Raw genomic sequence first — 14,613 nt, 5'->3', positions numbered from 1 at the left:
CGTAAGAGTTACGAGCATGCTTCGTCATGGATTTTTCAGCTTCAAAGGTCTGCGTGTCATGCGAATCCATCTTGCCTCAAGCATCGCTCAAACCTCACATATAAAACAAGGACAAATTCACAAACCCATGAATGAAAATCTTCTTGTCCTGACCGAGTAACACGTCCGACAGACGATTTCTTCAGACTTTTGGTTTACTTTTATATCAAATAACCAATATGGGTTTTACGGGCAATGTACCCCAGGGGGATATTATCCCTAATAGTTATATTGTGGTCTTGAAGCCAACTATCAGTGAGGAGGAAGCTGCCTCTCACGTTGAATCTATTCAGTCCCAGTCAAACGACGAAGTTGGCATACCATCTCAGCCAGCTGTTGAATCTTTTTCTATCCAACACTTGGAGAGCACTACATCAGGAGAGACTCCCCCTGCATTTAGGGGGTACACAGGGACTTTCTCCTCGACGGTCGTACAGTCGATCAAAGAATCACCACTGGTAATTAAGGCGGCCCTCATTCATTCTAATTTGTTATCCGCCACAAGGCCATCTTTATACACGATAAAAAGCATGGATTTTACACCATATACTAACAAAAAACAGGTCGATTATATCCAACCCAATCAGTACATCCAGATCCAAAATGTTCAACCTAACCCACCCTCATGGGGCTTGCCCCGTATCTCACACCGAGGTCCATTTAACCCTGGAGATAATAATTATGTCTACGACAACAACGAGTCTGGTCAGGGGGTGACTGCCTACATTGTTGACACAGGCATTAGAATTGACCATCAGGTAAGTGCCGCCTTTAAAATACTACCGTTTCTGACCTGTCCTCAAATAGGATTTTGGTGGTCGTGCAAGATGGGGCAGAACAATTCCTACCGGTGCCAGCAACACAGATACGGTGGGCCATGGTACGCATGTCGCAGGCACATTGGCTGGCACTAAATATGGGGTCGCAAAAAACGCAAAAATTGTTGCCGTCAAAGTCTTCCCGGATAATGCCTCAAGCACATCAACATCAAACATTATTCAGGGAATTGAATGGGCAGTGAAAGACGCGCGGAACGGAAATATCAACAGAACAGTTATGAACTTGAGCCTTGGAGGACGGGCACCGCCTAATTTCAAAGCCATGGATGACGCGGTCGAAGCTGCAGTTCGGGCAGGAATGATTGTTGCAGTGGCAGCCGGTAATAACGGTGTAAGTTATATTTTCCGTGACATCTCTTCATCTCTCTCAGGATGGATTCCACGTAACATTTCCGTTTTGCTGACACGTTACTAGATAGATGTCAAGGATTTCACTCCGGCCCGGGCTCCCAATGCGCTTACAGTCGGAGCGATAGACCGAGGTGACTCAATGCCGCAGTGGTCTAACTGGGGTCAACGTGAGCATTTACTCAGGCTTAACACTTTACATGACCTAACCGAGTACAGTTCTTGACTTCAATGGCCCTGGAGTAGAAATTGTCTCCTGTGGCATCGCAAGTCCAAGTGCCACGGCAACAATGAGCGGAACTTCTATGGGTTAGTCGAATGCTTACAGCGTATTTTCTGACTATATTCTAAGACAAAAGTGCTAGCAACACCACATATTGCCGGTCTTGCTTGCGGCTTGCGCCAACAGTCCACGAATGCTACACTTCCTTCGCTTACATATCAGCTACGGCTCCGTGCCGAAGGTCGATGCAGGGTCTACGCTGGACATGAAGCTGGGACCCCAAACCTTGCTGCTGTAAACGTGAAGGTTCCATAGGATGCAGACGCTATGTAGGAGAGGTAAAGAGGAGTTTCAACAACTCCAGGTAACAAAAGTTCTCTGCTTACGTGAATATCGTTATCTCTATCACTGCTTGTACTGAACCCATGAACCTTTGGCTTGAGTAATGTTACGTCTTACTTGCTAAAATCAGAATGAGATCGGAGTTCGCTTTTTGGTTGTTAGATATACGAGTGCAGACAATACACTGTTCGAAATATAGGCCTGGGGGGTACCGCTACTGGGCTTGGTGCAGTGAATGCAAAAAGAAAGCCCCCTGGCCTTAGATTACCTACTGCTACTAATGTTATTTGGCATTGTCTGGAGGCTGCCAAGTTGTCCAAGAAGCTCTTTACAGGCGACGCAGAGTGTGGCCATACCCACTACTAAAAAGCATGGGCCACTACGATGCAGTTACTCATCGACCCCCCTGATGTTGGCACAAATACCCCCAGAGAAAGTAAGTAATTCGGAAATGTTGGTTTACTTTGGCTGGTAGCAAGATATCTGCTGCCTTTGACCTCGCTCAAATTTATGTCCAGCTGTGTCGCTGAATGTTGGATTATGTTGCGGAATAATGGATACTAAATGCGTGCTTGTCATATCACGTTCTATACAGATTTGTTTCACCTAGGGTTATTGTCCCTCCAGCAGTGACATTAGGATGCTTATCATGGTTATAACGGTATGCTTTGTATTCCAGGCTGCCAAGAGTTTGACCTATGATATAGGGCTTCCATAAACGTTAGATGTTACCAGTAGACTTTATCCGCATTGACGGGTAGGAGTAACCGGGGAATCCGGAGTACACGCCCAGAGCAATTACTGCAAACGGATAGCTGTGATACGTTCAACATACTGTGCATGATCACCATCATCTTGCTCGGTCGGATAGACTGCCGTGAAGAAGAGAAGAGCCACGCCACCCATATATACAGTTGCGAGACAACTCATGATAACATTCGACATTCATCACCTTCAGCACGCTTGCCAGATGGTCCTGACTGCCGGAGGGGATATGTTGAATGAATGTGGGAAAAATGACGTTTCCAAATAAGGCGGTTGAACCATTATTCTCTTAGCAGGGCCTTAACTGGGTTAAGGTGTTTGTGATCGGACAGTAACCATTGCAGACCGAAGAAATCTCTCGGGTTGAGCCACAGCATCCTCGTGAAAGGATTCGTCAAATCAGGGTTTCTAGAAAGTTCCGTATATCCTTTACCTGACGAGGTAGGTCTAGGTGGGCGAGCTGGTCGGTTGGTCGGCTCGGTTAGAATTATGTATGCATCTTAAGCTTGTTCTTGGTATGTATTTCAACCCTAATGAGTTCTAGAACAAGACAGAGCTGAGCTACGTCTATGTCATACGTCCAAAGGAAAAAAGAAAGCACATTGTGGCGGCTTTTACCACAGCTACGAGGAGACTGACTGTATTCTGTACGGGGAATTGGTCTTCAAAGTGTTGTTTAATCATGCCATTACTACAACAGTCATCCGACACAACACCATCGAGCGCAGAGTTCAATAAGTGGTTACTATGGATTTGCATCATATCATAAACGCAATGGCCTATCTGGTTGAAGGACCCATCGCAGCTGCTCATACTGGCATTTTCGGGCCAGGAAATAGCCATGCCACCCAGCCCAAATGATTTATTACATCATGCTATAGTATCTATGTATATCCCAGAGTTTATCAGCCACTAGCAATAATACCCAAGCAGCTTTCCTGCTCCACTGCGTTTGTCGGCGAACACTGACAGATTGTCGTGTTGAAAACGTCACCTGAGGTAAGTCCTGTTGGTCTTACATTGTAGCATAAAACTGGATTAGCTATGCAGAAGTGGCGGTTCTTTAAACCTACCTTAGGAACGGAGCCGCCTGGGCTGAAGGCATTCCTTGGCTCAAACTGGCCGCATGAGCATAATACGGTTCATTGCTGCAAACGGCCACCTTAAGAGACTGAGACCAGGATGTTTGGTTGCTGAAGAAATATCCTAAAATGGCTAAAGAGAACTAAATCAGTTTTAAATATCGACAGGGCATTGTGCCAGCTACCTGATTTACGAAAGGCATACCACTATCAGGTGCTGAATACAATTGAATGCGACATCTGAACTCTACACCAAATCAGATCCCTCAACCGGGAGAGACACACACCATTGCGGAATGACAGCAGAAGTAGTAATTCACAGTACTTAGGAGATCTTTTCCATGCATCACATCCATGAAAGCCAAGGAAAATAAGGTCCAGAACATGGTCTGTCAGGCCAGAGATGAAGAAACAATGACTCGCCTGGTTGCGTCCATGAATATAGGCTGTGGAGAGCAATACATATGACGCAGGCTGAGGTATATTTTCACTTTGCCACAGGACTTTTGCACATCAGCTGAGCAGTCATGACGACATAGGGGATAAAGAAGATTAAATATTTTTATTATAGTATGCCTCAAAAATCCTATAAATAGGAGGCAGTGTGCTTTAGCAGGCAAAACTTCTTGATCCTCAATTCCAACATTGCCACTTCTGTATTGCCAGTGTATATATGCCACTAAACCAGTATGGCTCTAATTTGTTGCATTGTACCAGAACATATACACCAGAAGATTGTTGAAATGGGACAGGCACTGTAACATGTCATTAATGCCTGTCAGTCTACCATTGATAAAACAAGGGAACTATAAAATATCTGTATCTAGCACAGCAAGAGTCTCCTATCAGCTCAGAGCCAGTAGCAGCCTTCTAAAGGTATCATTCCACCTTATATCCATGAAACTATTGCCTGGCATGCTATAACAGAAGAGTAATGTGATTCATCCATCTATATACTTGCGCATGATGCTGAACATCCTGTAGTCATAGGAATTATATGCCATTTAATTTGTATGATCTATAATGCACATCACTCAACTGACTCAACTGATCCACCCTGTGATGATATCATGATCCAGGAAGGCGGCCCTCTCATCACTGAGGAGTAAGACCCAAGTCTTGACGCAAATGAATGCTACATCAGATTTAAGAAGACTGATGACTTCTACTTTGAATTATTTAAACAGGACTTAGTCAATGATTAAGGCCTTAAGCTTAACGGCTTTATGCACTTTGGTAATCACTATCTGAATGCCTTCTGGGATGGCAGAGAAATGGTTTTTAGTAATGGAGATAGTACTATCTTTAAAGGCTTTATAGATGATTTGGACATCATTACCTATAAACTTACTTATGGGGTAGTACAGTACTCAAGCCTACTTAAGTATAGGTTTCAGAGTGGTGCCCTGAATGAGTCACTTGCTAATATCTTTGGAATTATGACTAAGTAATAGGGGAATGATCCTGTAAAGGCTTGACTACAGCCCAGCCACTTAATTATGCGGCCACCCCTTGCGTCCTAATTGTTTTCAACCTCCTGTTTTCATACCTTGAGCCGCTTTCGAATCATCGCTGAATGCATCTAGGATAGACAGCGAAGATAAATAGTATTCCCCTTGTCTGATATTTGAGAAGACAAGGATTAGTTTTGTTATGAACTGATCTACTACTCTCTATCATTCTTTTCTATTGATTATCGTCACCAATTCTTACCTAGTCAACAGGTTATCTACCCTGCGACGTAGATCCTTACAGATCCAGACCATCTACAGACTGCAGATCAATCCAACTGGCTGATTGGGGAAGGTATTTGGGCAGATGGCATTAATGGCAGAGCTCTATGTGATATGAAGGCACCTGGGACAGCTTACAATGATAGTAGGGTTAGATCTGACCCCTAACTGGTGCATTGGAAGGACTTCAAAAAGCTTCTAATTATGAATGATTGTGGTGGCGTCTATATCAACTCTGGTATCCTAAACCATGCCTTCTACCAGGCTTGCAAGATGATTGGAGGGTTTGCCTGGGAAACTGCTGGTCCTGTTTGGTACAAGGCTCTAGTAAGCAGTAAACTCAGTGAAGATGCTACATTCAAGGAATTTACAGACCTTACTATTCAAAATGCTGGCAAGTATGAAAAGGAGATCAAGGAAGCTTGGAGCCTGGTTGGGTATCTATTTATTGAGAATGGGGATGAGTTGTAAGCGCCCTTCGGAATAGGCTAGGATATATGTCTTGAGTCAGTCAGTTAACTGCTGAATATTCATAAAAGTGTATTATTTTGCGCGCTCCACTACACATCTATGAATATTCCATTGTCACTCTTAGCGTTGCGCTTCTTGCTCACATCAGGATCAACTTGTAGACTAGGTCGGTTGAACTCCCGAAAATGGAAATGCAGAATACAGTGGCCAAGATCCAGTTGGCAAACCTTAATGAACCTTGAATGGTCCTGAAAGATCCCGACTTGAAGGATCAGGAACGCGCCCGTATTCTCTATTCTTCCCCAGTATCAGTCAGACTGGTCCATCACGACAGTCTTTGAAATACAGATCAACTGAATGGACCAAGTCCTATTAATAAATGCTTTTTTGGCTCAAATAGGCGGACCATTGCGTCCAACAGGAAATTTCGCCTTCCTGGGAAACAATTGGTTCCGCCTAAAGTCAGGTTCGAGACTCGTCGGACAGTGTTGCAAACAGAGATCCTTGAACCAACGGAAGAAAGCTGAAATGTCTCAAAACCAAACTAATAATGCTATGATTTTCACATGATCACAATCAGATGTCCATATATTGTAAGATTCCGCATGACAGACTTCACATACCAGTACGTCGCAGATGAAGGCTTCATTCCATTTACAGCAAGCCATTAGGAGAAAACCAGAAAAACATGGAGTCAATTTAAATACGATGATTTTACAACTTTGTTCCAGCAATAAGTATGGCAGACTATTTTGATAAAAGATACACAGTATGCTTTTATAATGATTACATCTCGCCAGTCCCACCCTCCCTATGGTCGCACGCAGTGCACTAATATTGAATATTATAATAATGATATTAATACTGTACTATGTCCTAAGGATACGGAATCATTAATACTACTTGACCATCCCGATCGCTCCTGTTGGACCTCCCATGACCTGCCCCGGCATCCCCATGTCGGACGACGGCCTCATGCCCAGGAGGCAGCCTCAAATGTGCTACTGGGATGGTCTGGTCTCATCTGGTATACCTTGTTGCTGTATATCCTGGTGTTCTGGTCACAGGCAGCTAATCTAGCTATGTAACCACAAACCCCAGCCGCCCGTTGGGATTGGCTATGCAAAATATGTCTTAGGGGGCCACCTATACCTAACCCCTCCTTCATAGCTTTAGCCATGATGCTATCTAGAGATCTAGGGCACCATAGTCACACATGCTAGGCCTGTTCCAAGTCAGGTCACCCATATAGGACTTAGTCCTTGCTAGCGTGTTAAGTCCTGCACAGGAGGCGGACCCTAATGATAGAGATATATACGGCAAGCCATTGGGACAAAAGCGAAATAACATCTACAGGTCTGTGGAAAGTCCGACTCAGTATTTCTGGCGGCAGTAAAATTTGATTTCATACACGACGAAATTAGTCATTTAATCTACAAATCTCCCAACTCATGTTGATAACAATATAAGCATTAATCTTAATTCCCTTGTCCACTAGGTTGTCAATGACAATACGGACTATAATTCAAGGCTAATTAAGGGCACTGGTCTTGTGGCATAGAAGGTAAATATATGGCATGAACTAGATCTAACCTTATCTCACACCTAGGTAAACTTAAACAATACCCTGAAGACATATATTAGGTCCTCTGGTATAACGAGCCTAGAGCTAGGAGAGTTACTAGGATTTGTAGTAGATCATCCATGAAACTAATAGATTTTCAAGTTAATCTTCTAATATATTGCCTAGCGACCTCTCAAGACACAGACTATAGAGAATCACTACTGGACAGAGACTGACCTACCTAGCCCGGATGGATCAAAGCTCAACTTGAAGCACCGAACACGTTTGCCTTCCGGCTCAGGAGTTGCCCAATGTTCGTATTGATGCCACACGAGCACTATACTACGCCGCATAATTCGGACTACCCACTTGGTTGTTGCGTGCTAGCGCCACAATTACGAGGTTGTTGAGCTGATTTTGGAGGCCAGGGCCGACCCAGGCCTCATGGACCCAAGCACAGAGCGGCTACGATGGGATCGACATAATTGCGGTCTATCATGGAGGTTATTTTGGGGCTTCTTACGGATGTATATAATCCTAAGTTGCTTTGCGAGCGGTATTAGTACAGCGCTCCGCAAGCCTACGTGGGAGTGAGCAAAACTGGCATGGGCTCTGAGGGGATCAATCCACCTTACCTTGCACTATTGAAATATGGTACCGGGTCTGGAAGATCGTAATGATGAGTCACGTAGATACATAGCTGCTTCTTAAGTTGCGGTACTTGCTCGGAATATAGGATTAGTTGTATGACAAGCCATGCAAACAAAAATGAGATCATAATTTGACAGGTATGAAGGTGGTAACCCTGTGACACCTGAAATATACCTTGTTCTTCCTCCATAGCGAATATGACCTGAAGCAGCCGATCCTCTGAGACGTTCTTGGGCCGGATCATGTGGTTGGCGTGTGGTAAGTCAGGGATCGAACAGGCTCACGAGACTGAATTTGGGGTGGGTTCTCAAGAATCAATTCGATTCATATAACAGAGTACATGCTTAAAATCCTATAGTAGACTCTAAACTACTACCTAGAATGACCTGAACGAGATATCTGGATAAACAAAGACAATCCCTTCTAAGCCCAGCTTCAGCTCCCTGGCCAGCAACAACGGCTCGCCGATCCACTGAACACAGCTATTAAGCAGGGAGTAATGAACATAGGAATGCCTATGTGAAAAGGAATTAAACATACACGGTAATTAAGATAAAGAGTATATTCAATCGAAAACTAAGAAGTATTAAAGATAAAAGGAACGTTGTCCCTGGAGCCCTGCCTCCTTTGGCCACTATTGATTAGGCCTCCTCTCCTCTTGGAGCAGTGCTTGGTAGCAGCTCAAACTTTCCCTAAAGATTCCCATCCTTTCCACCCACTTCCATCCCACCTTCCATGATAGTAAGCATTATCAGTCCCCACGCCAGACATCCAGCCCGTTCAAGCTCACGCCTGTGGGGCGGCTACCTAGCAAAGCGCCACCTAGCAACTCCCACCCAAACCACCGATCCTGTGCACCATCCCACCACTTGTGAAGACAGACATTGTCCTATCCGCGGCCAAACAAGTCCAGCCGATTTGGCCCCCAACTGACGGCACGGATAGGACTTGTGAACACTCCACCTAGCTTCTGCCACTCTGTCTCAGATGGACCCCAAGGTCTCTCCCACCATTTGTGGTAGCAAGCATTTGTCGACACCAATGCCAAAAAGGTCGATCCGACCGCGTCCCCAACTCACTGCTGTGACAGAACTAAGGGACTTGCCACCAAGAGTCTCCCAATTGTCCCATCGAACTCCATCCCATGCCCCTCCACCAACAAGCATTGTCAGCCCCAACAACAAAAACTGAAAGATGATTTTTGCCCCAAGAAATAGCGGCTGGGTTGTTTTCCATTATACTGTTTGTAGGGATCCTAAATGGACGTCTCAAAAAATATATAGGAGGTAAATACTTGGTGGCTACTGTGTAAACTGGAGTCTACAATACACCGTTATGAGTATTAAGTCACTAGATTACAGCCTCGTCCATGCTTTTTTATGAGAGACGGACGTTTCTACACATGCATTTATGATTGCCTTCCTCAATTCGGTCCAAAGGATACACTGCGTTGTCGTTGTAATGAAAAATAATGGCTAGTGTCGATGACGAATCGGCGTCACCATGACACACTCAACTTCATCATAAGGTTTGACTATGACCATGATCACGCATTTACGCCATTGCTCACCAACAGCTTCATAGATCCTTCTGGGAAGTGAAGCCTTGATCAAACTCTGTCCTCTGAGTAGCCAGCAGGGAAGCTGCACCATCGTAAGAATAATTTATGGTATCGTCGCGTTGTTATTCGACACGTATTTACACTTTAGCCTGAAGTTCAGCTGATTGGCTACCAGAGATCTGGCCCACCGTAGGTGTGGGGAATTTCACTGAGAATGTCATTAGCAGTCGTATGAGTTTGAGCTAAACCTTCAGAGGAAAATTCAAAATATGCTGTCTCTAATGTAGCTTGATGTCACATCGAACGTGTGCTCTATAATACAAGTGGCTGGAAGCCACTAGCGACAGTGTAATATACTAGGACTGAAACCTGGAATTCTACAAGTGATGTAATAACACACATTCCCGCAATAGATAAAGCAGCAAATATGGGCAGAGAGTGATAAGACTAACTGATCATCGCCACAGAAAAGCGTAAAATGATGGATGAGATGCTTAATGCTAAATGCGGATAAGGGCTATATACGCCCTTGGAGTCAAACAGTAACCTAACCCATGGTTATTTTAAAAGCCTCAGCCATGGGGTTGTCGCCGATAAGCTTTGGGTTTGGAGCTCCCGCTTCAGATAATCCAGGTGGCGTGACTGCCAAGAGATGTCTGCGCAGGGCTAGATCTAACCCTGGGTTTTTAAATTACGATTTAGCATGTCTGTGTGTTTGCTTGCGTAATTACTATATTAATCAGTCACGTATCCCAGAAAGACATTTAATATCAAAGTATGAAACATAAAGCTGAGGAGCATCTTAACAAGCGACATGTTTACCTATAGTAAAACACGCCGTCTATGGATTTGGGAGTACTTTGTAAGGAATTACAATAACTACTAAACCCAGTTGCATTGCTCCATACCGATCTATCCAGCCTACTATGAGTAGGCGTACGCCTAGTCGGATACCGAGTGATCGAGGTTTCCCACAAGGACACATACTTTTGGTCATTGTCATTACCATCTCAGATTTCAACAATTCAATTAATATCTAGATACAGCTGAAATCAAAGCTATTATAGTCCAGTATGAGCCGTTAACGCCTCAGATTTTTGCAGCCAAGCGCAATCCACCAGTGGTTTACACACTTCATCCCACAACCCTTAAATATGCTGGTTTCGGGTGACCACGATGGGTAACCCGCGCCTTATAAATATGATAATATCATCTAAAACCGCAACAATGCTTTCCACGTAGCCATGGCGGTATGTTGATAGTTGTGGGTTGGGATGTAACCTTGCCGAATGCGTCTTTGCTCAAGTCATGTCATAGATCATGAGACCCAATATAGAAAAGATGATGAAACTAAACACTAGATGTATACTATTGGAAAGGACTGAGACGTCTGGGCACCAAATTTGCTCTCGCTGGGGAGAGAAAGGACAGGGGATAAACATAAGTGGGAATCCTGTCTCTTTTGAAACCCTTCTTACACTTTCTTGAATTAATAAACATGAATCTCTATTTTGATATTTATCCAGAAAGCCATTATTCTATATCATGGTTAAGATGGGCCCTACAGTTGGTGGTAATGGTGGGGGACTTTCGCCCTCCGGCGTGAGAATAAGCCTGTGGAACAACTGGATGTATGGTACGACGGAGGCAGTGGTGATTTCAAGAAAGATATCGTCCTAAAGGGGATCAAAATCAGATGGGCCAAGGATGAACAGGTCCACGTTGAACTGGGCCAGGCTGGATCTTGCCCGCCAAAAGAAGAGCAGAGCATACTGCACACCAATTTTCAATTCAGTTCTGGTAATGAACCAATTTACTGGATGTATATATACGGATCAACCGTGCGTGCTCATTCACTCAGAATCGGGACTCATGATTCAGTGACTCATGAAAATAGGGGCTACTCGAGGCTGGAGGAATCAGCGGTGATGAATGCATCCAGCCTGCTTATGGCAGAGAGCTATATGGTTCCTATGGAAGGGCAGTAGTAGATATTGATCAGCTAGGGACAATCCAATGATTAAAGCTGTGAGTTCAATGTTGCACAGATACAATCGATTCATATGAATTTATAACCACAGAGACAGATATCTGCTTAATCAAATTCATCACATATAATTCAAGGGCAACCCTCGGGACTCCTATGACTTGCGCTTTGGTTCCACCACAGGCGAGAATATCAGAAATGCAAAAGAACCCGCTTCAGATAAAATATTGAGAATAGTTTTGAACTTTGCTGCTGCGGAGCTAAGCAAGATCCCCTCTACTGTTAGACCAGTATACTGGAAGTACGCCTACAAGCAGGCTCCAGCAGTTATCATTATGATTCCTGCTAGGTGTACTGCAACACCCACCTCCCCAAAACAACAACCTTTCCAGTAACTGCATCGCGCCAGGACATTAGCCCCAGCCATCCACTGCTGATGATTAAGGTATCATAGAGTTGCATAACCGAACCGCTAAAATCGAATTCAACCCTCAGCGAGCTCGGAGCGGTTCGGTTCGGTTCCCAGGTTGCGAACCCGCAATGGATTAGGGGCGGGTCAGGGTCAAATCCAGAGGTCCAGCGGTAAAACCGCTCGAAACCGTTTTGCTTAGTAATCGCTAATTTCTAGGATTTCCCTAGAAATATTACTATCACTAGATAGCCTGGCATCTAGTCTATCTAATTACAAAATATCAATTCAAATTAGTGGTGGTTGGTGAGGTATAAAGGAATAATCATTTCTGTCATGGGTTAGCATTAGGGTGGTTATTTTCACGGGTTGCAGCGGGTTGGTGTAAGGATCTACTTGCAGGGTAGATAGCCTGTTGACTAAATAAGAATTGGTGACGATTTACTAAGGTACCAGTATAATAAAGTATTATATAAGGTAGATCATATTAGAACAAGACTAATCCTTATCTTCTATAATAATGTTAGACAAAGGGGCATCCTTATATAGCTATATAAGGTCTTTAATGATATTCTAGGTATGATGTATGGGTAATCTATTAATGATGTTATATATATAAATAATTATACTATATATGTAAAAGGCTAGGCCTAGATATACTCTATTATAATTTATGCCCTCTCCTATTAAGGAACTATCCTTAGTTATAATTAGAATAGCTTCTATAATACTGAAAATAGTAATAAAGAGTCTGGATAATAAATAATATAGGAAATAAAGTACTTTATAGATAAAATAGTACTAGAGATAAGCTATAATAGCTTTATTATAATATTCCCTTTATTATTATATGCATAGTGGTCTTTATTTATTATATATATAGTAGTGATATTATAAATAATATTATTATAGATAATTAAGATAGTATCTACTTTATATTATATCTTTATTATTTTTATTTTACTTATAACTTAATATCTTATTTATAATCTTATCTCTTTCTCCCTTCTATTATATTTTACTTACTTTTCTCTAATTTTATATAAGTTAGTATCTACTTTTATTTAGCTCCTTAAGAGTAATATTCTATTATAGTTTTAATCTCTTTTCTATACTATTTTAGTCTTATTATAGTTTAGTATTATTAATATTTTTTATCTTTATTTATCTATTAAACTAAAGTCCTATTTATCTATTAAACTAAAGTTAAAATAACTATAATAACCCCTATTATTACTTTTATTACCCTTATAGCAACCTAATATTAGTGTATATACTATTTAAGAACTTTAGTTAAGAACTAGAATCCTCTAGATCTATATTTATTTAAGATTAATTACTATATTAAGGCTAATAATTTAATTCTATATTACTAGTATTCTAGGCAGAATAACCTTTATAAAAGTATAAGTATTTTATCCTAGTTTATTTATATATACTAATATTAGGACTAGCTAGCCTATAGTAGGAATAGCTAGAAATGCTATTAATTTAGCTAATATTATCTAGTGATTAGCTAGTTTTTATAATCCTTAGTATAGATAGGCTGCAGGTATATTACTAGATATTAGTTAGGTATTAATAGACCTTATTAATACCTTTAATAATATTAAGAAGTAGTATTATACTAAGTATAGGCTTATAGATAGTAAGAAAGCTTAAGATATATATTCTATTATTATTTTATTAATATTTTACTTATGCATTACTAATATTCTAATAGAGTAAGTTATATACTAATTTTTTATAATATAGATACTCTAAGCTTACCTTAATTTAGTACCTAGGTAGTAATACTATAGTTACTAACTAGAAGGCTTTCTACTCTGCTTATGCTTTATATTTAATACTAGGTGATATAGGGTATATAGTATAGGTAGGTATTCTATAGTTCTATATCTAGATTATTAAGGCTATAAGTACTAGGTATTATAGTGATAAGACTATCCCCTAGGGTATAGCTTATCTATAGGATATTAATTAGATATTTTCTTTATTCTTAGAGAATCTTTAGATCTAGCTATACTATACTATAGTAGTACCTTTTTAGTAGTATAGTTAAGATTTCCTAGGCCCCTTATACTAGTTAAAAAAATTTAATTTAGCTTTAAATTTTTAAATTACTTCTTATGCATTAGCTATATTATTAATATAAATTCACTAATTATATTCTGAAGGCTAGTCTTTCTATTTAATTAAGTAATAATATTTACTATTAATAAGATAAGTATCTTTAACCTCTTTAACCTTCTATTTATTATTATCTTTAAGGTCTAGTGTAAAGGCTTGACTACAGCCTAGCCACTTAATTATGCAGCCACCCCTTGCATCCTAATTATTTTTAACCTCCTGTTTTCATACCTTAAGCTGCTTTTAAATCATTGCTGAATGTATCTAGGATAGACAGTGAAGATAAATAGTATTCCCCTTATCTAATATTTAAGAAGATAAGGATTAGTTTTATTATAAACTAATCTACTACTCTCTATTATTCTTTTCTATTAATTATTATTATTAATTCTTACCTAGTTAACAGATTATCTACCCTGTAATATAGATCCTTATAATTTCTAATCCTTTTTTTCTTTAACTACCTAAG

The 14,613-nt window shown here is 41.2% G+C and overlaps 2 protein-coding genes across 2 annotated transcripts; both read left to right on the top strand.

The window, feature by feature from the left end:
- Positions 1–569: 569 nt before the first annotated feature.
- Positions 570–1,764, top strand: Aspvir_003167 (S8 family peptidase; the record flags this gene model as incomplete). Its single annotated transcript, XM_043274752.1, has 5 exons — positions 570–797; positions 847–1,209; positions 1,294–1,396; positions 1,446–1,535; positions 1,592–1,764. 5 exons carry the CDS (start codon positions 570–572, stop codon positions 1,762–1,764), a joined length of 957 nt encoding a protein of 318 aa, XP_043130687.1.
- A 3,811-nt stretch (positions 1,765–5,575) lies between these two features.
- On the top strand, positions 5,576–5,842 carry Aspvir_003166 (uncharacterized protein; the record flags this gene model as incomplete). The annotated part of the gene is made up of 1 exon (XM_043274751.1): positions 5,576–5,842. One exon carries the CDS (start codon positions 5,576–5,578, stop codon positions 5,840–5,842), a length of 267 nt encoding a protein of 88 aa, XP_043130686.1.
- Positions 5,843–14,613: the final 8,771 nt, after the last annotated feature.

The sequence above is a fragment of the Aspergillus viridinutans genome (assembly GCF_018404265.1).
Source record: "Aspergillus viridinutans IFM 47045 DNA, scaffold_14, whole genome shotgun sequence".
Classification (NCBI taxonomy): Eukaryota; Fungi; Ascomycota; class Eurotiomycetes; order Eurotiales; family Aspergillaceae; genus Aspergillus; species Aspergillus viridinutans.
Note: the sequence above shows the minus strand (reverse complement) of the source record. Positions and strands in the feature narration are given on the sequence as shown.